The sequence below is a fragment of the Nyctereutes procyonoides genome, unplaced genomic scaffold (genome assembly GCF_905146905.1).
Source record: "Nyctereutes procyonoides isolate TBG_1078 unplaced genomic scaffold, NYPRO_anot_genome, whole genome shotgun sequence".
Taxonomy (NCBI): domain Eukaryota; kingdom Metazoa; phylum Chordata; class Mammalia; order Carnivora; family Canidae; genus Nyctereutes; species Nyctereutes procyonoides.
The window spans coordinates 18,685,990-18,709,848 of NW_026575160.1; the positions used below are offsets into that span (position 1 = coordinate 18,685,990).

General features: G+C 38.1%; 1 protein-coding gene and 1 non-coding gene across 4 annotated transcripts in view; both read left to right on the forward strand.

Moving 5' to 3' along the window:
- Positions 1-23,859, forward strand: part of AVL9 (AVL9 cell migration associated) — an 80,305-nt gene that overhangs the window by 32,861 nt on the left and 23,585 nt on the right. For 2 of the 3 annotated variants that reach the window (XR_008663038.1, XR_008663039.1), the window contains exons 9-16: positions 2,410-2,479; positions 2,772-3,310; positions 8,828-8,962; positions 10,021-10,240; positions 12,715-12,832; positions 16,607-16,660; positions 17,136-17,224; positions 18,953-20,399. Coding sequence is in view for 1 of the 3 variants with exons in the window: in XM_055314636.1 (XP_055170611.1) it covers positions 2,410-2,479; positions 2,772-3,310; positions 8,828-8,962; positions 10,021-10,240; positions 12,715-12,832; positions 16,607-16,660; positions 17,136-17,224; positions 18,953-19,068 (1,341 nt within the window). In the remaining 2 variants the exon portion in view is untranslated. Of the gene's footprint in view, positions 1-2,409; positions 2,480-2,771; positions 3,311-8,827; positions 8,963-10,020; positions 10,241-12,714; positions 12,833-16,606; positions 16,661-17,135; positions 17,225-18,952; positions 23,746-23,859 lie in introns of those variants that run through there. The other variant, XM_055314636.1, reaches the window with a different exon arrangement.
- Positions 20,497-20,569, forward strand: TRNAK-CUU (transfer RNA lysine (anticodon CUU)). Its single transcript has one exon. It is a non-coding gene; the product is annotated as a tRNA-Lys (tRNA).

The following is a 23,859-nucleotide window of genomic DNA, read 5'->3' on the forward strand; positions in this document are numbered from 1 at the left end:
ATTAAGCATAGTGTCCTCAAGTCTGATGCATGTATATCACGTGTCAGAATTTCCTTCCTATTTATTTATTTATTTATTTATTTATTTATTTATTTATTTATTTATTTATGATTTTGTTTATTTATGAGAGACACATAGAGACAGAGACATAGGCAGAGGGAAAAGTAGGCTCCATGTAGGGAGCCCAATGTGAGACTTGATCCCAGGCCTCCAGGATCACGCCCTGGGCTGAAGATGGCGCTAAACCTCTGAGCCACCCAGGCTGCCCTCCTTCCCTTTAAAAAAAAAAAACAAAAAAACAAAAAAAAACTGAGTGATACTCATTGTATGTACATACTACATTTTGTTTATCCCTTTGTCCTTTGATGGATATCGGGTTGCTTCCACCTTTTGGCTCTTATGAATAATGCTTACTATGAACAATGGTATGCATACATCTCTTCAAGACCCTGCCTCCAATTCTTTTGGGTATATACCCAGAAGTGGTATTGCTAGAGATGGTAGTTCTATTTTTAATTTTTTTGAGCAATCCCCATACTGTTTCCATAGTGGTTGCACCATTTTACATTCCTGCCAACAGTGCACAAGGTTTCCATTGTCTCTACACCTTTACCAATACTTGTTATTTTTTAGTTTTTTGATAGTAGCTGTCCTAATAGGAGTGAGATGGTATCTCCTGGTCTTGATTTGCATTTCCCTAACGGGTTGTAATGTTGAGCACCTTTTTGTGTGCTTGTTGGTCATTTGTATGTCTTCCTTGAAGAAATATATGTTCAATCAGGTTTGGGGGCTTTTTTGTTTTGTTTTTTGCTTGTTGAGTTGTAGGTTTCAAACTTTGTTATTGCAGTTTATAATAAAAGTGTTTTACATTGCAATCCAGAGCACACATGGGCATACAAATCTGAAACAAAAGTCTTGCAAAATAGTACTTAGCCTAGCTACATGTAGTGGCATTTATGATCACATAACTTTAATGTGGCAAATCACAGGTACCCTTTGTATATTGATTTGATGAAATAAGGATGCCCTTTAATGCAACCCTTGGTTTCTCTGTACTTGCAAAGCACTCCTTAAGTAAGATCATTCTGTAAGGAAAACTGAAAACTGTGGGTGCTGTGCTCTGTCAAATAGCACTTCAGTGTCACTAAATGATTTAATTGTTTAAAAAAGGAAAAAAAAATCACTAAGCAAATCTTTTGCTTGTTTTTTCAACTAATTTAATGTGTTAGCTTTAATGCAACATCTAATCCTATTTTTTTTTTCCATTTTTAATCATGAAAAATGTTGAACCTACAGAAAAGTTGATAGAATACCATAATGAACTTTTACACATTTGATTTGTATGTGTCGGTAACATTTTGCTACTTTTACATTATATTGCTTTATATATATGTTCATTTTCCCCCCACCCCGAATCCTAATAATTTTAAAGTCATGGTACTTCACCCCTAAACACTTTAAGATTTTTTTTTTACAAGATTGTATTTATTTATTTGATGGGAGAGAGAGAAGGAGAACAGGAGTGGCCAGGGTAGGGGGCAGAGGGAGAGGAGGAAGCAAGTTTCCCACTTGAGCAGGGAGTCTGACACAGGGCTCAATCTCAGGAACCGAGATCAAGACCTGAGCCACTAAGGCACCCCAGGATGTATTTCTTAAGAATAAGAATATATTCCCATATAACCAAGAAACCGTTTTCACATTCAAGAAGTTATAACATTTGTACAATAAATGATATCTAATATGCAGTCCATTTTCAAATTTCTTCAGATGTTTTAATAATATCCTATAAACTGGTTGTTTCACTCTGGGGACGAAGGATCATGTATTGCCTTGCCTTGTGGTTCTCTTTAATCTCAAGCAGCTCTACCACCTTGTTCTTTTTTTGTTGTTGTTTCTTTCTGTTTTTTTTTTTTTTAAGAATCTAGACTAGTTAAATTAAAAGATTAGATTCGTCTGATTATTTTCTTTTGGCTAATTTCAGATTAAACTTTTGGGGCAAGACTGCTATACAAGTGGTGGTGTGTCCTCAGAGTTATCACACCAGGAAGCCCATAACTGTTTGTAGTATTATCAGTGATGTGAAACTTGATTATTTGATTAAAGCGATAGTCCCCAGATTTCTTCATAGTGAAGTACTTTGCAACTAATAGCTAATCTATGGGCTGATAAATTTGAAGCTATGTGAATGTCCTATTGCCCAACAACTTTTCACAGTAGTTTTAGCTTCTGTTGTTAATTTTTAACTGAATCATGATGGAGGTTTGGTAATTTTTTTTTATTCTTTCATTAATGATATGTTTATTAGCTTGTTATTCTTTTGTAAAGAATTTTTCCTTTTCTACACTCCCCCTTTTTTTATGTTGTAGATTCATGAATATTCTGATTTAATTTTGATTTAATCCATTTCAGGTTCTCTTTTATATTTCTCCAGTGAATAAATTGGTGGGTGCCCTGATGACTGTATTATCCCTTTTTCCAGGTAAGAGGGTGACAGTATCTACTCTTCCTATCATTTAACTTATACTCGAACTTTCAATGATAAAAATTTTTGGGAATAAATTTGTTAGGGATAACATTTCTATTTTAACATGATTTTCTTTTGGCAAAGGGTCTCTCTATTTTATATGAGATTTCTCTCTTTTTTAATTATAACATGTGCAGGTATAACTTTTAATATTTTTATAGGAGACTTCCACTATTTAGAATGGAATATGCAGTTCTTACTTTTTCTCACCTTATTGTAAGCCAAGCTCTTCTATTGTGTGTTGTAGGCATGATTGAACATGGTCTCAGTGACTGTTCTCAGTACAGACCCCGAAAGAGTATGTCTGAAGATGCTGCGCTTCACGAAAGTAATCCCTCTGCAAATGATTTTCTTTCTATGTCTGCTCCTGACATTTCAAATACCAACTCAGGAACTGTTAAGAAAATTATAACAGGAAGCCATGGAGGAGATGTTGGCATCAAGACCGAAGAACCATTGCTCCAAATAGAAGATGACAGCAGCAAAGGACAAGAACCCGATGATACTAGTCAATATTTGAAACCTCCTTCCCGCCCATCTCCAGAGTCTTCAGAAAGTGACTGGGAGACCTTGGATCCTAGTGTCTTAGAGGACCCTACCTTGAAAGAAAGGGAACAGGTTGGGTCAGAACAGACAAACTCATTTCCAAAGGAGTCTTTACCCTCAGACAGTCCTCCAATTACTGTACAACCTCAAGCTAACACGGGCCAGGCGGTCCTGATACCAGGGCTAATTTCTGGTTTGGAAGAGGACCAATATGGCATGCCCCTGGCCATCTTCACAAAGGTAAAGTTTAGTGTGTGCTTAAGATTTATTTATTTATTAGAGAGTACATACATGAGTGGGGGCGGGGGGCGGAGAGGGAGAGGCAGAGGGGGGAGGAGAAATTCAGAATCTCAGGCAGACTCCCCACTGAGCCAGGAGTCCATTGGGATGCTCAGTTTTACAACCCTGAGATCATGACCTGAGCAGAAATCAAGAGTTGGATGCTTAACTGACCGAGCCACCTAGGTTCCCCTAGTGTTCCTTATTGAGGCCCTTAAAGAATCTGACAACCCTTGTATTTTTTTTTTTTAAGACTTATTTATTTTTCTGAGAGGAAAGTAGGGGAGGGGCAAAGGGAGAGAATCCTCAAGCAGATTACCCCTGAGTTTGGAGCCCAACACAGGGCTCGATCCCATAACCCATGAGATGATGACCTGAGCCAAAACCAAGAGTTGGATGATCAACCAACTGAGCCACCCAGGTACCCCCCTGACAACCCTTTTAGAGTTTAACTTAGAGTGTTGAACACATTTTCAGGTCTGAAAATTTGCCTTGAAAACTGTAAAATACATACCAAATGTATAGTGTTTCATATGCCAGATACCATACTAAGCTATAAATTCTTATACCCATGAACTTGCACTCTACCATGAAAGACAGATACATCTTTCTGGTAACTAGAGCAAAGTTTTATGGTTTCTCTAAATACCATGCTTTATGCATGAAGTAATAAAACTATGTGAAAAAGAAAGATGGGTAGTATTGACCTGAACATGTATTTCTTCCTCTGTGATAAATTCTTTCTCAGTTTATCAAGCTTTACAAATAAGTATTTGCCCCAACTCAGTATTGCAGTATAGTTAACAGAGAATGCTTTGTTCATTTTGTGGCCTGATGGGGGATTCTGAAATTATCTTACTTTGTTTTATGATTGAATTAATGCACAGTTTCTTAAAACTGGGATTTAGAAACTTAGGGAGAAAACACAGGGCACGCCAACTGTTGGTTATGGTTGGTAGCCACCAGTTACAGGTTTTCTGAACTCACATGTGGGTGTTAGGACTGCCTGTATTTGTTGAAGCCCTTTCTTGGGTGTTTCACCCACCCTCTAATTTTTATCGTGTGGACATATCAAAAGGGCAATTAACTGGGGAGGGATTTTGTTTTTGTCTATGAGGTTGCTGAATTAAAGCAATGTAAACATATATTTTGTGGGCTGCCAATGAACCATGTTTGGCAGAATTTTCTATTTGTATACATTATGCCACTACTGAATGTATGATACCATCATCGTTATGGTAAATAAAATGTTTTTCTTTTTGGTTCTATGTTTTATTATACACTGATTAAAATCTAATTTGTTATTCAATCACAATTGTAAATACAAGTACTGATTCTTTTATGTCAGTAACTTTGGAGTATGAAATACTCTTTTATTGAAGTATAGTTGACATAATGAAATATTCTTAAAACTGAATTGCCTTTAGGCTTTTTTTTTTTCCTCTCTTGAAGATCATAAAGGACTTCTACAGAAGGAATTAGGCTAGCCAAACAGCTTAAAGTAATTTTAAAAATAGCCAGAGAGAAGCTAGGGTGCCTGGAGAATATTGTTGAAGGTAGGATATTGAGCTTTGAAGAGAATAAGCTGACTAGTCCCTTGACTCAGTGAACTTATACATAATAAAACATTTCTGTCTAGAAGATATGCCCCAGCTCTCCAGCTTTCCAGTCTTCTCCCTGATACTTGAAATTACTGGAGGAGGATGCCTTTCATGTCAGTTTTAGAAATGAGCTTTACTTAGTCAATACTATGGATACCAGATGCTGAAATATACTTAAACCTGTCCTAGGAGCTGATTTGGGAAGTGTAGGGAAAAACTGGAGTGCAGAGGGAGAGGAGATAGGATGGAGGCAGCTTTCGAGTCCAGTGCCCACAGGGGGAAGGGTAAGAACTAGGGGAACCAAAGGAGAAGGAGGAAAATTAGAAAACTCTCCCATGTGATATGTGTGCTCTGCTGAACTCTACCACTTTAAAACCAGAGAAATGTTGGAGTGAGGGAGATAGAAGAATGAGGGAAATAGACGAGAGCTAAAGAGGAAGTTGGGGTAACTATTTTCAGATGTGAAAAACAGTCCTGAGGGCTTTTCTTATGCTTTCCTGATTTTAAATCTTCCTACCAATTCCTACTGGAATTGGCCACACACTGGAGCAAAGCCATTACAGTAGAGCCATTACAGTAGGACCGGCCAGAAGGCCTAGAGCCTTGGGAGTTAAGGTTCCCACTTGCTTTAATCTCATGATTTCTCTTTTCTAGTTATGAGGCAATACTTATTATTTGGTAAAAATTAGTTGGACCTTACCATAAATGGAACTCTGATGAAAAATCACCTTGATTGAAGTAACTCTTAATTGAATACAAAGGATTTTTATTTTTAGTACTTAAGGGGTAGGAAAAATGATTTTAGGTAATCACTAAAAAAAATTATTTTTGAGTCTATTAGTTTTTTTAAAAAGATTAGCTACTTAGTTTTGTCATTTTGGTTTTTGTTTTTAAAGATTTTACTTATTTTTGAGAGGGAGAGAGAGCAAGAACACAAGTGGAGGAGGGTGGTGAGGAGCAGAAGAGGGAGTAAGGGGGGGAGGGAAGATCTCAAGCAGACCCCACACTGAGCCTGTCCCCGTGTGGGGCTTGATCCCATGACCCTGAGATCATGACCTGAGCCAAAATCAGAAGTCAGCCATTTAACCAACTGAGCCACTCAGGTGCCTAATACAATTTTTAAACATACAATTTAGTAGTGTTATGTTCACATCACTGTGCTATAGATCTCCAGAAGTTTCTCATCTTAAACTGAAACATACATTATTTATCTTTTTGTGACTGGCCTGTTGAACTTAACCTAATTTCTCAAGGTTCATCCATACTGTAACATAGGTCACCATTTCTGCCCTTTTCAAGGCTGAATAATATTCCGTTGTATGTATATATCACACTCTGTTTATCCAACCATCTGTCAGTGGACATCTGGATTGCTTCCACACTTTGGCTATTGCAAATGCTGCTGCTGTGAACATGGGTGTGCAAGTAATGAATGTTTCAGGGTTTTTTTGTTTGTTTGTTTTGTTTTTTACTATTATATTACTGTAGCTCCAAATATGGAAATTAAAGTACTCTAGAAAAGTGAAAAGCCAGAAGTGGGCTTGAGTGTGGAGGCTGTTTATGTTTATGGAGGGTGCACCGTACTCTTGTTGCTACCATACAATAAGGGATTTTTTAAAATTTAAGAAAAATAGACCATTGTTTAAAGAAATTACAACATGGGGCACCCGGTAGCTCCATCCATTGAGGGACTGCCTTTGGCTCAGGTCATGATCTCAGGGTCCTAGGATCCAGCCCCATGTGGGGCTCCCTGCTCAGTGAGGAGCCTGCTTCTCCCCACCACTGATGCTTTCTCTCTCTCTCTCTCTCTCTCTCTCTCATAAATAAAAATCTTATATGTATATAAGTATGTATACTTTTTTAAAAAAGTAACTGACACAATTTTAAGGTTATTTTGAAATATTTTAAGTTTGTAAATATGTAATACTTTCACATGGTTCTAAAGTATCTATAAAATGTCTCCCTTTCATTCCATCCCCTGCTACTCAGATGCTCTCTCCTCCAATAGTAACCAGCATTATCAGTGTCTTCTGTTTTTCTCTGGGGGTATTTTATGCATACACAATGTATAGATATTCTCCCTCCTTTTATACACAAATGGTAGAAAACTATTCCCCACTTTAATACCCCTTATTCTTTTTTTATCAAATACTCCTTGGAAGTGAATTTCATCACTCCTAATTGCTGCTGGATGTTCCATTGTACAGATGACTGATTTATAAGAAGTAGAATGCTGGTCAGAGAGCATGTGTATAGTTTCTTAAGGAATGTAATTTTTTATATTTCTAAATTTTTTTTTAATTTATTTATGATAGTCACAGAGAGAGAGAGAGAGGCAGAGACATAGGCAGAGGGAGAAGCAGGCTCCATGCACCAGGAGCCCGACGTGGGATTCGATCCCGGGTCTCCAGGATCGCGCCCTGGGCCAAAGGCAGGCGCTAAACCTCTGCACCACCCAGGGATCCCAATTTTTTATATTTCTAAAGTGTTGAACTATTGATTTTTTTTTACAACATACTTTTACAACATATAGAGAGCATTCAATATTGTAGTATTTATGTTTAGAAATAGATATTTGAGTGCTGGGGGAGTCTATTGTTTTTAAGTATGTAGCTCACAAAGTAAAGCATGACCCCTTGAGCTTTAAACCAGCTGAGTGATCCTGAATGAGGGGCGGGGGCTGGAGGGGAAGTGTCTTTTCAGCCTTTAGTCCCAGGAGGGGTGTGGGTTGAAAAGGACCGTACTGAGTATCTCTAATGCATGGACACAGTTTATTTTTGCGGCCTCTATTGGTTAGCATTTTACAGAACACAGGATGATTGTCAAGAAAAAGAATAAAACCAGGTTATTGGACCTATATTCCAACTTTTAGAAGTCTTCTCTCCCATATTAAGTACTTAACCACCTGTTAGGCACAACACATATTCTGGGATGTGGTAAAGAACATGAAGTAGCAAAATAGATGTCTCCTACACTCTCATGTGGTAATATAACATATCATCCAGAGGATGCTATCTAGTTCAGTGGGGGTTTTTTAAGTGATGAAAAGTTTAAAAAAAAAAAAAAAAGAAGAAGAAAGAAACTCAAGTCACAGGACTTGAGATTGAAAACAAGTGTGCCCTCTTGGCTTCATACACAAGTTATGCCACTTGGAAATCTGTCTTGATTAGAATCTCCCAAAAGAAGTGCCATATCCTCCTTCACAGCATCATTGAAGTGTTAACATCTTTATTCTCTGGAAATTTGTACTGTGCTTTGGCAATTCAAATACAATTTTCAGGGCTGTATTTTCAAATACAATCCAAATAGAAGTTAATTAAATATACAGTTATTGCTAGTGTGGTTTTTGTTTGTTTTTTGTTTTAAACATTTACTAGCAAATATCTTGAAATATTTTTGCATGATTTTCAACAACAGGGCAATAAAACAAATGCCATGCAAGTGCTTTGCTATTCTTATAACAGTATGTTGGTGGTTTTGTGTTTTCAAATTTTCCTGAAAGAACTAACAACTTTCTGCTAAACAACATACTTTTTCGTGGGCTTAAAACTTCATTTCCCAAATAAAAAAGTCCAATTCCTTAGTTACTGTGGAGGCTTTTGAATTGAACTGAGAACAAAATGATCAAGTAAGATAGTTTTCATGTTAGACCACCCCTCATGTAAAAGGTGAGCGATTAACTGGACTCAGTGCAGTCAAGACCTGAAGTTCCCCTGAAATTGTACTGTAGTGAGTCAAAGATGAACTCTGTTACAGAGATCCGGCAACGGACGAGATCCGGAAGTTTCATTTCCTAGTATTAGCTCTCTAGGCTTGAGCAGAGAAGTGGCTGTCCTATTACTTTTCTGATGCTATCTCTCACTCTTGTGATTCTTAGGGATATCTGTGTTTGCCTTATATGGCATTGCAGCAGCATCATCTTCTCTCTGATGTCACCGTCCGTGGATTCGTTGCTGGGGCTACTAACATCCTTTTCCGACAACAGAAGCACCTCAGTGATGCTATTGTGGAGGTGGGCTTATGTATGAGCGTGTGTCCTTGACACTGCTGGTCCCTGTTTTTCTTTCTTAACTGGAATTCTGACAGCATAGGAATGACACTAATAAAGGTAAAAATTCCTGTGCCGGCATTCTGTGCACCTTAGGTATATTAACTGATCCGATTCTTCTAACAGCCTATGAGATAGGCATTATTGCTATTCCTAAACGAGTGGAAGCTAAGGAGCAGAGAGATCAAATGGCTAGTAAGTGGGTGAGCCAGGATTGCTTAATATGTTCCTGATACCAGGAAGAAGGAGCTACAGATAAATATTTGACATCAGCATATGAGAAATTTAAATCATGTGTTCAGTTTTACAATTGAAAGAATTTTTTAAAAAAGGAAATTTCACCCACCATAGGTTTTTATAGATTCTAATAGAAATTACCAAAACATGCTTCGTGGGAAAATGAATAATGAAATGAAAAATATGGGATCCCAATTTTAAGGAAGAAAAATAAGTTCATACCTTCCAAGGCAGAGGGTACAGATGGAGGAACCACAGAGTAGCTTCAACATTACTGGTTACATTCTGGTTCTAAAAAGTAGGTTGATGGGTTCATGGGTATGTGTGTATTACTTCAAACTAACCTGTAGGTTACGTATATCTCTTTGTATATCACATGTTAATAATAAGAATATTCCATAGTATCTGTGGGCTCAAAGAATTTTTAGGAATTATACTTACTAACCATTATAATTCATTTCTGGTTGTGTGACAAAAGTGATTTTTAATACACATTTCTGTTTTCCAAGATTATTTACAATCAACAGGAGTTACTTTTATAATTCAAAATTAAATATTTATGCATATATTTTCTAAAAACAAAATGAGTATTTTTTTGAGGATTTTTTAAATAGAGAAAAAAAACACTTCAGTGTAAAAACCTCTTTCTTAGCCTCACATTTTGAGAATTCTGTTATTCATATTTTTTGTTTTCAGCTTCAGCTTCCCAGTAGTTACTTTTTAAAGTGTGGCATGGATGTCTGCATGAATGCCCAGACTCTGATTTGTACCTGGATACCCTCTAGGTAGAAGAAGCTCTGATCCAGATCCATGATCCAGAACTCAGGAAGCTGCTTAACCCAACTACTGCAGACCTCAGGTTCGCAGATTACCTGGTGAGGCACGTGACTGAGAACCGGGATGATGTCTTCCTAGATGGCACAGGCTGGGAGGGAGGCGATGAATGGATCCGAGCCCAGTTTGCTGTCTACATCCACGCGTTGCTGGCTGCCACACTGCAGTTAGGTAAAGAGCACACAGCCACTTATTCCTTTTGTAATCTTTATGAGGTTTTGAATTGCATAAGAAATATTTTCATATAAAATAATCTGTTACTTCCTCATACAGAGATAACTGCTCTTAGCATTTTGAGTACTTTATATCCTTCCAAACCTTTTTCTATATATTTTTTTTATTTTAGTTTTGTGTTATTTGTGGTGATCCTTTTACAAAAATGGTTGCTGTTCCAAATGTTTTTTGAAACTTCGTTTTTCTTTATAATAGAAACAAACATACTGAGACAGTAAATGGAGGTCTTTGGCACTTTTACATGGCTGCTTAGTGTTTCACCATATGGGAGGAGGATATGTCAGTATCTGGGGGGTATTTATAAAAACTGCTTACATGTTTTTGAGATGTGTAAAAGAGAATCATGAAAGATAGAAATCACTGGGAATCACATTCCAAGTGATTAAACCTTCAAATTGCCCATTCAAAGAAATGTTATTCCCATTCAGTGGTGAAAATAGAGCAGGGAAAGATAGACTTACTCTTCTATTAAAACTATTTTGTTCCCCATAGAGAAGGAAATCTACAAAAAGAGAAAATGAAGGTCTGCAGTGAGCTTTTGCATGTGGCTGCCTACCATCATGGACATGTAGCAAATACTCAGATTTTGTTGTTGTTAAGAGTGCTGAACTTTTATTTTTTCCTTTTTTTTCAATTATCTCTACCACTGTGTGGGAGAAGTTATTAAAAATGCGGTGAAATACACATAACCTAAAATTTCTCATCGTAGCCGTTTATAAATACATAGTTCCACAGTTGCATTACGTACATTCACATTGTCCTGTCAGTAGATGTTTGAATCATCCCCAGCACTGTCACCTCCCAGGTTAGTTCTTTGTGAAGGTAGGTGTGGCGTTTGAAATCCAGGCTTCTGAGTGTGTCCTTCATTTGTAAAGAAAAGCTCTGGAGCAAGTCCTTATTTGTTAATGGGATATTTTTAAATATTTGCCTCTTCTACAGTTGTAGTAGCTGAGACAACAAGATTTAAATGCTCTAGTTCAGAATCATTCAATAGTCTAGTAAGAAAATCCCAATTTCTACCAATCATATTAGCTTCATGAGTAATTTACTTTTTAAACCTATCTGCCTGGGTAGTTGTGAGTCCTGAATAATAATAGTAACTAGCCTTTTGGGGGGTGGGGGGAACATTTCATATGTGAAAGGACCTGTTTTGTTTTGAGCACTTTACTTTTACTAACTCATTTCATCCTCACAACAATTCTGGAGGTAAGACCGTGTTCTCTTCGTTTTATAGGAGAGGCACTGAGCACAGAAAGGTTAAGTAGCTTTCTCATCCCTCTGGTCGAGACTGAGCTGTGATTCAAACTCAAATAATCTGGCTCAGGCCTATGCTGCTGTTAAAAGGAGATTCAACCTAGGGAGCTATTTGAGAAATCCATTCCTAAAAGAAATAGCTTATGTTGCATTTCGAGCCATGTGTATCCTCTTTCCTTCCCAGCAACAAAAGTCACTTTTCACCTTCAAAGCAAGAAACTTACAATCAGTATATGAAGCAAAAACCATTTGAACTCATTCTCCAGACCTTTTCTGTTCTTCTAAGCAGAAGAAATACTCTGCATTAAAACTTCCCCATGATCATGAAAAAGCTGAAGAGTTAACGTTAAATATGAAATGTCCCGGGCAGCCCGGTGGCACAGCAGTTTAGCGCCGCCTGCAGCCCGGGGCGTGATCCTGGAGACCTGGGATCGAATCCCACGTCGGGCTCTCTGCATGGAGCCTGCTTCTCCCTCTGCCTGTGTCTCTGCCTCTCTCTCTCTCTGCATCTCTATGAATAAATTAAATAAATAAATAAACAAACAAACAAACAAACAAACAAATAAATAAGAAATCCCCCCCCAAAAGAAAATTCCCTTGTTGTTTAAGTATTTTGACAGTGAAATGTATGGAAATTACACAGTGAATTTCACCAAATAGTGAGATAAATTCCAAAGAAGAAAAAAACAGTGACTAAAAGAACCAATTCGTGTATTCATTCTAATTTTTTTAATAGAAAAATAACATTTGTGAAAAGATAGTAAGACACTCTAATTGCCTATTCCATACATATACATCAGTATCTTTACTCACTGTCCAGTCTACAGTTTTTGCTTAGTAGATACTACTATGCCTCCTAAACTTGGTAAGGAGAATTGGAAATATTTTGGAATTGTAAGGAGCCTTAGAATATATCTGGCTCAACCCTCTTACTTTCTGGTTAGGAAAATGAAGCTTTGAGTGATTAAGTGACTTGCCAAAGGCCACATAGCTTCTTAACAGGATTTCTGGCCAAGTTCCCTGATATCTGGTAGGCTATCTCCCCCAAAAAGCATGGGGTGGGGGGATAAAGCCATTTCTTTACCCGTTTTGGTGAGGAAGCTTCACATCCCTGACTGGCTACAGTCCAGCTCAACTTTCAAATATTTACTTGACAGATAATGAAAAGATATTATCGGACTATGGGACAACCTTTGTTACAGCCTGGAAGAACACTCACAACTACAGGGTGTGGAACAGCAACAAGCATCCGGCACTTGCGGAAATAAATCCGAAGTAAGCACATCCTCTAAGGATTGATAGTACATAACGTGGTCGATTTACTGCCTCAGTATAAAGAAGATCGTATCTTAACTTTGATGACAATGTGAATATCTCCAAAAATCTCCTTAAATAGATTGAAAAATCCCAGATACAGAGAAGCAGCTGAAAACTGCTTCCCTATTCCTACTTCTTACACAAAAAGCTCAAAACGTTTTTGGAAGGATTAACATTTCTCCCAGCTCTTGGCATAATTCAGAAGAGGAAGTCTGGCACATGGCAATGTTAAGTGCATGATAGTTGTCTCCCTTTCCCTGGATCTGTACGTTAGCAGAATGGTCAAACAAGATAGAAACTTTGAAGGAATACCACTGGTGGAGACTCTGAGGTTATTTTAAAATATGAAGTGTAAAAAAACTAAAGGCGATATTTGAACTCCTAGGTATGTGGTCAAACCCAAGTTTCCAACTTAGATTCTAAAATCCCAACAAAATTTAATACCTGTCACAATACTGAATGTTGACAGACTTTATCCATGTAGGCATAAAAGACATTTAAATGTGTGGAGTGCCACTTTTGTGAAGCATGCTATCTTTGTTTGAATGGAACAGAGTAGAAACTAAGGCGATCTCTCCATTGGTGGAATATGTATGTAGTTCTCCCCTTACCTGCAGTTTCAGTTACTCAGGGTCACCTGCAATCCTGAAGCAAATGATCCTTTTTGTGACATGTCATCAGAAGGTCAGTAGCAACCTAATGCATCACAATTCTTAACGTCCTTCACCTCCCTTCATCTCATCACTGGGTATTTTATCATCCCACATCATCATAAGAAGAGGAAGGGTAGGGACGCATGGGTGGCTCAGTGGTTGAGCATCTGCCTTTGGCTCAGGACCTGAACCCAGGGTCCGGGATCGAGTCCCACATCAGGCTCCTTGCAGGGAGCCTGCTCCTTTCTCTGCCTGTGTCTCTGCCTTTCTCTCTGTGTCTCTCATGAATAAATAAATAAAATCTTAAAAAAAAAAAGGAGGAGGAAGGATAAGTACAGGGCAATAAGATATTTTCAGAGAGAAAAAAAGAAAGACTACATTCACATAACTTTATTACAGTATATTCTATTTTATCATTAGTTAATCTCTTGCTGTGCCTAATTTAAAAATTAAACTGTATTGTAGAAAGAAAAAAAAACCTGTATTGTAGGTATGTATGTTATAGGAGACAGTATACATAGAGTTCGGTATACTATCTGCAGTTTCAGGCACCCGTTGGAAGTCTCAGAATGTGTCCTCCAAAGATAAGGGGGAACTACTATACATCCTAGGAACTTATCTTCTAAATTAAATTATTAAAGTGATTTTTTTTAAATACAAGTCTACGCTGAATGTTTTCATTTGTATTTTAAACTTCTTGGTGAGAGTCGGACAGAAAGCAACTTCGTGCTGACTACTGTATTTTTTGGGAGCTGGAGTTAAGTTAATTAGACTGGGGATGTGATTTAAGTGGTAGAATAAAGAATATTCCCCCCCACACACACACACACACACACACAAAATCCAGATATTTATGTCATAGTAACTTGGGGAGGCATCTGCAAGGATGAAATGTAGCAGGGTTTTAAAGAACATATCTGTTAAACTTTATATCATCTATCAGGAAAAATGACTAGGTTCGGCAACAATTTTGGTGAGTTTAATCATCACACTGGGCTATAGCAGAAACCTCTATTGGCATTTAAATGTGGTAAAAACATAGAGAATTAAAAGGCAAAAACATCTTAATAGTATTAAATGAGAGACCTAAGAGTTCAAAGTATTCTCCGTCACTAACCACAAGGTCTGTGTTTTAAAGAGTGATGAAGGAAAACAGATGTGAGTTTGTTTGCCTGGTGGCCCTCACTGTGACGGGGGTGGGGTGGTGGTGGTGGGGCTAGGGTCCACCTCTACCATCTGCAGTGTGGCCTGCGGGGCCATCCGGTCTCTTCCCCCGGTGCTCTGTACTGATAACCTGCTCAGATCTTCATCCAGTTTCTGCATCTGCTGTGGTGCCTTTAACTTGAACCAGCTCTCCAAATGTTGATGTAGGTCCATGAGAGACTTAGCTGGAATGGGTTTTAAAGGATTGTAAAACAGTACTTCTAAAAATGTATAAATAAGTCAAAGTTACTTAGACTGAAGAGAAAGCTCAAGAAAGACCTGAAATATATAGGTAGCGAAATTATGCAGATATAAGTTTTTCATTATTTTCACCAAATTAAAAACAAATAATAGTCTTCAGTTGTTATCCAGAGGATATAACTTAGACATATTCCAAACTAATTATAAGATTTGAGTTCTATGAAACCCTTTCTCCAACTCCTAAAGAGGAAAGAAGGAAGTCCTCTAACTTCCTTTAGTAAACATCAGATATTTTTCATCCTTTAAACATGGCCTTTCTGGGATCCCTGGGTGGCGCAGCGGTTTGGCGTCTGCCTTTGGCCCAGGGCGTGATCCTGGAGACCCGGGGTCGAATCCCACATCGGGCTCCCGGTGCATGGAGCCTGCTTCTCCCTCTGCCTATGTCTCTGCCTCTCTCTCTCTCTGTGACTATCATAAATAAATAAAAAGACTTACAAAAAAATAAATTTTTTAAAAAAAATAAATAAACATGGCCTTTCTAGGAATATGAAGAATGATTAAGTACTCTCAATCCTTTTTTTTTTTTTTTTTTTTTTTTATGATAGTCACAGAGAGAGAGGCAGAGACACAGGCAGAGGGAGAAGCAGGCTCCATGCACCGGGAGCCCGATGTGGGATCCCACTCTCAATCCTTTCAACCTATCATTCAGAATCCAGAAAAAGTAATTACATATGCTTACTATGGCCAATAAGGAAATTTGTTGTCTTTTGGAAAGCTATAAATAAATAGCATTTTGATGTTTTTATAAGTAGCTATCATTTCATTAGAGTCACTTTTTTTTTTTTGTTAGACATTGAGAGAGACCTCTCAGTATGAAATAAAGTGGATATTTATTGACTCCTTTTATAGTATAACTTTGGTCAAGTTGCCTGCATATATATATATATGAATGCACATGGCTTCTTCCCTTTGGTTCATTTTCAAGATCTGCATTTTGAGTTGCTTTTCATATAGAAAGTACAGATTTTACTGATATATGCAAATCTTCAGTGACCAATAGCACACATCTATAAGACAGTCAGAATCAAGGTATAGGGGATCCCTGGGTGGCGCAGCGGTTTGGCGCCTGCCTTTGGCCCAGGGCGCGATCCTGGAGACCCGGGATCGAGTCCCACGTCGGGCTCCCGGTGCATGGAGCCTGCTTCTCCCTCTGCCTAGTCTCTGCCTCTCTCTCTCTCTCTCTCTCTCTCTGTGACTCTCATTAAAAAAAAAAAAAAAAAAAAAAAAGAATCAAGGTATAGTCCATGGCCATGACCTAATGTCAGTTACTAACCCTGATTCTTCTGGGGAGCTTTTTAAAAATGTTGATGCTTAAGCCCAACCCCAGACCAAATAAATAAGAACATTAGTGTGGCATTCAGAAACCTTTCTCACCCCCGACTCCAAGAAAAAAAATCCCTATTTTTACCAGGAGGAAATAAGCTCAAAAAGGCTCCCACAATTGTAAGTAGAGAGCTATGCTCAAAGCAGGTTTCCTGCTATCATGTGCAGAACACCGCCACCCAGCTGGGTCACCCCTGCAAGGTTTACTTACACTTCCTTGGGACTATGTGTTCTTTTGCAACTCTATTAAGAAAATACTCATAGTCTAATAGTCTCAAACTTTGTTTTACAGTCATCCTTTTCAAGGCCAGTACTCAGTGTCAGACATGAAGTTAAGATTCTCACAGTGAGTATTTAGAGAAAAAACTAGGAAAATTTTTATGTCTGAGTTTATGCCATGTGTTTCATTGCTAATTAGGAATTGTTTTTCTCCACTTGATAGACTTGTGCTTCAAATAGTAACCAAATATGTGCATAACATTCTCCAGCTCAGCAGTGTGTATGTTTCAGAGTGAAAACACTGCTGTTTCATAGAGAATGGTGTGAACTAATAACAGAATTTGCCATTTTTATTCTGGTGGAGTAACTTTAGCAAATCATAACTGTAGGGAGAATTAACCATGCATCCTTATGGCCTTTTTTTGGTTCGTCTGCATGTTATTTTAGTATTTTCTGAAAGTTTACATGCTTAAAAGGTTACTTAACTGATGCATGACACATAATTTAGCTTCTTTTCTCAATAATTCTATCTTGGGGATGGTTATAGGGTGTGGTATGTGTGAATTTTTGTAATGTCCTTAAAACTTCTTTGCTTTTATCAGTTCTGTTCAAAACAGTGAACGTGGCAAAAAAATTGGAAACGTCATGGTCACAACCAGCCGAAATGTTGTCCAAACAGGAAAAGCTGTTGGTAAGACCTGCCTTTCCCCAGAAACAGATTAGAATCATAACACATCTCTTGTCTGTACTTGATATTGTTAGAATCATAAAGTTGCAGAGATCTGTGTATCATATCATATAATAATGCAAGATAATTGAATACAAAGGCTGAGTGTTTTTCACCTTATTCCTGAAAATTCTTATGACATCGGATAATATCAGAGTTCAGCAAATTTTGCCACACCCGATGGAGAGAGACCAATTTTCTGATGTGTTCACTGTTTTAAGGAGGCAAGTTTCGTTGGAGTTTTTCCCCCATTTTCTGAGCTGCCTGCCGTTTTTTATAAGTAGTAGAGCACCATAATAAAGTAGGTATTAGGAGTGCTGTCTTCTAAGGTATTATCATACAATAAAGGAAATCAGTGAAACCAACAGGTCATTTTTTTATAAAGATCAACAATATCGATAAAATCTTTATAGACTAGTAAGAAGAGAAAAGGTACAAATTACCAGTATCAGGAATAGAAGAAGGGACGTCGGTCTTACAGAAATTAAAAGGATTATAGGGAATATTGTGAATAACTTTATGCCATTTTTTTGACAATTTAGATGAACTATGCAAATTCCCTGAAAGACTCAAGTTGCCAAAAGTGATGTAATAAGTAATTGGAAATTTAATAGCCCTATACTTATTAAATAAATTGGATTAAAAATCATGCCACAGGTTTTTAATTTAATCCAAGCCAATATAGCTTCACTTATTAATTTTATCAGATGTTTAAGGAATAATACCAGTTTTATACATATTCTTTCAGAAAATAGTGAATGAGGTATAACCCTCCCCAGTTCTTTTAATGAGGCCAGTATTACTGTGAGAACCAAGCCAGGTGTCATGCTGTTGCATACATTTCTTCTGCACCTAGCTTTCTTCCGTTAAAATACTTTGAAGTTTGTTCCATATCCATTCTAAAAAAATGTCTCATTCTTTTCTGTCCACCATCAGTGGGTTCATTTGATTATAGGGGGTGGGTAAGCCTTTATTTTCATACACTATTATGCATTTAACTTATTTTGACTTCTTATTTTTAATTGAAAATTCTACTTCATTATAGGTATATGATGTCAATCATGACTTCATTTTTAGTGATGCTCTGCTATTTAAATTCTAAAGCCAGTTCTCTTCCACACTCTTCTCTCTGAGAATAGTGGGAGTATATGATTCAACTTAAATAATTTCACCTGAGCATCAACTTTGGAGATAAGGTTTTTTAAAACAAAAACTGACCAGAGGCAGATACAGCAGTTAGCATCTTCATTTATTGCAATATCATTTCAGCTAACAAAAGCACAGTTCCTGAAAGTAGCCTAACCACTGTTCCCTGTGTAGGTGGTTATCAATTATCAACTTGGTTTAAACTAGAAAGACCACGTAAATCTTTCTGAGCTCTCCCAAATGATTCTGATGCGCAGCCAGTACTGAGAGTCGCTGGCATAGCGTATGTATATTAAGAGAAGAGTTGGCTGACCACCTTCAGAAGGCTTAGGAGAAAAGGTGCTTTTCCCAGAAGTTACCCAGTTTCCTACTAGACAAGTCCCATAGAATGGAATTGTTTTGGAACTAAAATTTAAATGGTATTTTACTATTAACATATTGATGTTATGGTAAATTAACATTTATTAATTAGCATGGGTCTTTTCACTGTCTATTAACAAAAGTGAAGACATTTTTCCTTTTGTTTTTCCCCTCCTCTCCATCCAGGCCAGTCAGTTGGAGGAGCTTTTTCCAGTGCAAAGACAGCTATGTCTTCATGGCTTTCTACTTTCACCAGTCCCAGCCCCCAGAGCCTCACTGAGCCACCTGACGGGAAGCCTTGAGTGTCCAGAGACTGCTGTCGCTTTCCTTAGGTTTAAGTGTTTCCTGTCTGTCTGCTGCTCCCAGACTGTTCCTCTTCATCAACCACAGGTCCACAACAGGGGACCAGCACGTCAAACTGTTTACATGGACAGTTGCCCTTTGTCTAAATGAATGTCGCACGATGCTGGAAAGATGAAATTGCAGCCGTAGCAGGGATGGCTCTCCAGGTTGGGGTTTAAATTGACTACTTTTTTTTCAGTCTGAGCCTGATTAAAACACATAATGAAACTTCTCATGAATTTTCAGTTCTGATATTATACACTTGTTTACGTTAGAAAAGGTTTTACTTATGTAAATTTTGTTCTCTTTTCCTGTTTGAATATCCAGATGGCCACTGTAATTTATATGTGCTAAAATTAAGTTATATTACTATTTGAATTTCTCTCAAGTTGGCCCTAAAATGTGCTTATAAAGGGGCCATACAGTCCAGCCCTTTGTTATTACTTTGCTGAATTATATAATGATTTTTTGGTTTATTGGCTTTCTACCTACAAGACACATTTATTGAGTCGCTTCCTCCCAGAAACATGAAAGCCAGAGGCAGTAGTTCTGGGGATGGAGTGTTTTATGTTCTTAATTTATTCTTCCCCAGTAAACACTTGCTCTGAGGCATCAGAGAGTTTCACTGTGCTTTCCTCCGCTTCCCAACTGTGCAAGTCAGTGTGCAGAGAAATAGCATGGTGCTGGTTACAATGGTGTTCCAGCAGTTACATGCCGAGTGTGTACCTAGGGCGAGACTTCGGAAGAGCTCAGTGTAGTCTGTCAACTCCAGTTATGTTGCAGCCTTTTATAAGAGTTTTTAAACCCGCACTTTGTGCCTTCTGTTTCTTCTTTTGAACCGTTTTCACTGGGTGTTTACAGACGTACAGGTTTTTTGCTTAGTGTTACTCTTCATACGGCATTTCAAGGCATTTGGCCTTCCCACTTCCCTGATGGAAAATCCTCTTGTAATCAGTCCCTACCCCCTTATGAAAGTATGTATAAGAGAAAAACAAGATGATCTGTAACTATTAAGTAGAAATCTCATCTTTGCTCACATTTAGAAAAGCAAGAGGAGAAAAACACAGCCATGACATCAGTCCTGTTTCACAAAGGACCTCTGGTTTCACTTTAGACACATGCATGTGTGTGCTATCTACTGAGGATTTGTACACAACTGGACCTCATGTATCTGCTGTGCACAGCTCTCATTTGCTTTTCAAGGGGACTTTGGATGGGTGTTCTCAGGGAGTACTTACAGGGCACAGACTGCTTTTTCAGTAACAAAGGACACTTGGAAAATAAATACCTTGTAAGTATGATCTACATATGATAGCATATTGGGAAAATGAGGAATCTAATTAAGGAGGACACTTGATTATATTTGATTTCTCCCTTAAAAGTGAGGTGCCTGGCTGGCTCAGTTGGTAGAGCATGTGACTCTTGATCTCAGGGTCATGAGTTCAAGCCCCACATTGGGCATGGAGCCTACTTTAAAAAAATAAAATCTTTTAAAAAAATTAAGAAATGTTTATGTAAGAAGTAAATTTTTCTAGGGCATGTGAAATGAACGTAGGGACATAACTAAATATCTCTAAATTTTCCAATTTGTGTTTTAACACAAGTCCGCAAATCTGAAAGTATACTTCCATTTGAGCACAGTAATTCAAAAATTCAGTGATGATCGATGCAAGGGCTTATTATGAGAACTCTATTAATTCCACTTGTGCTGGGAAACTTAGCCTTCTCAGGAAATATTATTTGAGGAGAAGAAAGTAATACCAAACAAAACCTTAAAAGGTACTTCAATCAGTGTTGCACTGAGACTATAAAGAATTCATTCTAACATCTTGTTTCATGAGGCCATGTCACTAGTCAGAGTGTCAGAGTGCGTTAGCGTGCGGTTGTTACTTCACATCTGCCTGACATTCACAATGTGAGAGCACTGTGACCGGTTAGCCAGCACATTGCTGGTCCATCCTTCATTCTGTATGGTGTGTGGTTTAGGGTAAACTCCCATCTCACTGTGCAGAAGCAGACCAATCCACACTTTGATATCCCACTGAAATAAAAAGAGTGAAGCTTTGCTTTAGGATCACTTGTTCCCCCACTTTAATATACACTTTTACACAAGCTTTCTCACTAAGGTTTCTAGTTAAGAGTTCAACTCTTAAGGTGGTCGTTTTACTGGCTTTCAGCACAAAGTGAATATCTCAAAAGATAGAACTTTTGTCCAAGAAGTAGTCAAAAGACTAACGATATTTCCTTCAGTTTTTTGGGGGTGTTGGAGTTTTCAGGGAGCATAAGCTAGTATGTTGTTGGCAGGGGCCCTGGGGCAGCCAGCAGTCGGTTTCTATCTATTTAATAATTTCTCCCTGATGGCAGGAAGCCTGGCCCCTTGTCTCGTGAGCCTACATGCTTGTTTCTTGGATTCCAGGTGTCAGCTGAGTGGCCAGCCCCAGAAACTGTAGCCTCCTTGGTTCTCTGAGGCCGTCTTTGGACATGCCACTCAAAGAGGATGCATTGTTTAGCCATGCTTGCTCTGGTGCTTTTATGTCTAAGAACTGAGTACTTGTAAGTAGGCCTGAGGGGGCAGCATCAGCCAGGCTTTTCCAGAGTGTGCCAGGCACGTGGACTGCATCTGTAGCTTGGCAGTGACCTCACTGCTATCTAGGTAACTTAAAGGTAGTGCTGGGAAGAAGTCCCTGGCATTATTTAGTTCCTACTAAGGCATTGTAATGACAGTTTACATGGGGAAAGGAAAAGAGTTAAGGCTACCAACCACCTCTGGGCTAAGTGAATAGAAAAAGTTGCATGTCAGAGAGAGGCTTAGAGTTACCTTGCATATGGATTTGACTCATGTAGCCAGGATGAATAGCCTATCCCCAGATCCACCAGTGGTTTACTAGTGCCCAAGCTCTAGAACAATCCTCATCTACTTTTTGCTTAAAGAAGCAGCAGAAATACCCTGGGGCAGCAAACCAGAGCATATGTTGCGATTTCCTCAATCTTATCTTGCTTTCTGAGTTCTGTATTAAGCATTGGCTTTTCTTTCCTTTTTTTTTGGGGGGGGGGGGGCTTTTCTTTCCTTAAGAATAATTTACTTTAGAAAGGCAAGGAGAAAGCAAATTTGCAAGGGAGACAAGTTAGAAGTTGCAAGGCTGAGGAACAAGGTACTTCAAATCTGAATGAAGGTATCTTGAAAGCAGTATTTAATGTGCTAATGGCTACAAGAGCTCTTTTACAAAGAAGGTAGAATTTTTAATCTGCTAGTTACAAGTTATAAAATGAAGCTATAACCTCTCCCTGGCAGGTTTTGTTCTTACTTTGTTTTGTGGAAGTTACAGCCAGTGGGTTTTTTTTTTTTTTTCTCCCCTCTGGGCCTGGTAATGAGCTGGCGAGCACTCAGCTTTGTGAGGGGCAGTGGACTGATCTTGAACAGCGTAATAAACATTTATGTGTCAGTAGTTTGGGCAAGTAGCCTGTTAGGACGGTAGCTGCTAAATATTGCCATTGTTTTTACAATGGAGTTGGCTAGGACTCTTGAAATGGCATCAGCATTTGCAAGCTCTGATTCTTTGACCAGAGGTGGTACAGCATTTGTGGCCTTTCCACCCTGATCAGAGGTAGCCTCTAAGGCTGACGGGGAACACGGCCCCAGCTTCTAGATGATTGTCGTTCCACGTAACTCAGTATGCCACTAGGAGTTTTTCATTCCAGGTCTTTAGAATTCATGACATTGGAATTGTTTTGTTATAATTTCCAACATTCCATAAATATTTGTCAAGGACAAAGGAAAGGAATGTGGATCTTTATTCTTTTCGTATAAATGACTTTGTACACATGACTATCTGCTTTCATACGAAGGGGAAGAAATTAGCTCAAGGGAGGAGCTCCTCCCTTGTGTGATAACTCCAGATTTAAACGATGTGCACGTAGAGGGGTTGAGTATATTTTGTAAAACTCTAATGATTTGTATTTCTGTGCTGTTCTAAAGTTTACCTTTTTACTCATATTAATTAAAGATATATAAACTATATATTTAAATCATGCAAGTGGGACACAATTTAGGGTTTTGGTTTTTTTTCCAGTCTTATTTTTCATCAGCATCTCACACATAGTATGCTGCTCAAATTTTTTTGTGTGCAATATGAACATTTGAACATTTCAGTCAGGTACTGAGCCAGAAAAGGTAATTGAAGTTTTTTTAGGAAGCTTCTGTGCTTAGAAAATATTTTGTTTTCTTGAAATGTTAATTTATAGCTGGGAAAATGGGATCAAGACTTAATGTGTTTCAAGCCGCTTGGTCATTGGTTCCTAAATTTAGGAAGCATTTGATTAACAAGTTAGTGAAGGCATTTAGTGATCACAAAAATAGTTTAAATATTTGAGATTAAAGGCTTCCCATAACCCTCCCCAAGAAAGTTTAGCTAAGAAGTCTTAGAAAGTTTTCTGAGGAGGTTTAGCTGTGGCACACGTTTTGATCAGAAAGATAGTTTCTCTTTGCTCCAATAGTTTTATAATTTGTACTAGTTATTTGTTTCTGTTGTCATTTGTTTTTAAAAAAAATGTTAAATGATAAATCACGTCTAATCATAGTGAATTGTAAAACTTCTGTATCTTTATTTTAAGGAAAAATAAGAATAAAATTATCCTGTTTGTCCTGCATACGGTCGTACTTGGCCTGTCTTTCTAGAAGTACCCTCATGTTGTTGGGGTGGTCTCTGGCCCCTTCACAGTTGGACAACAATGCCAGCTGTGTAAGAAACCAG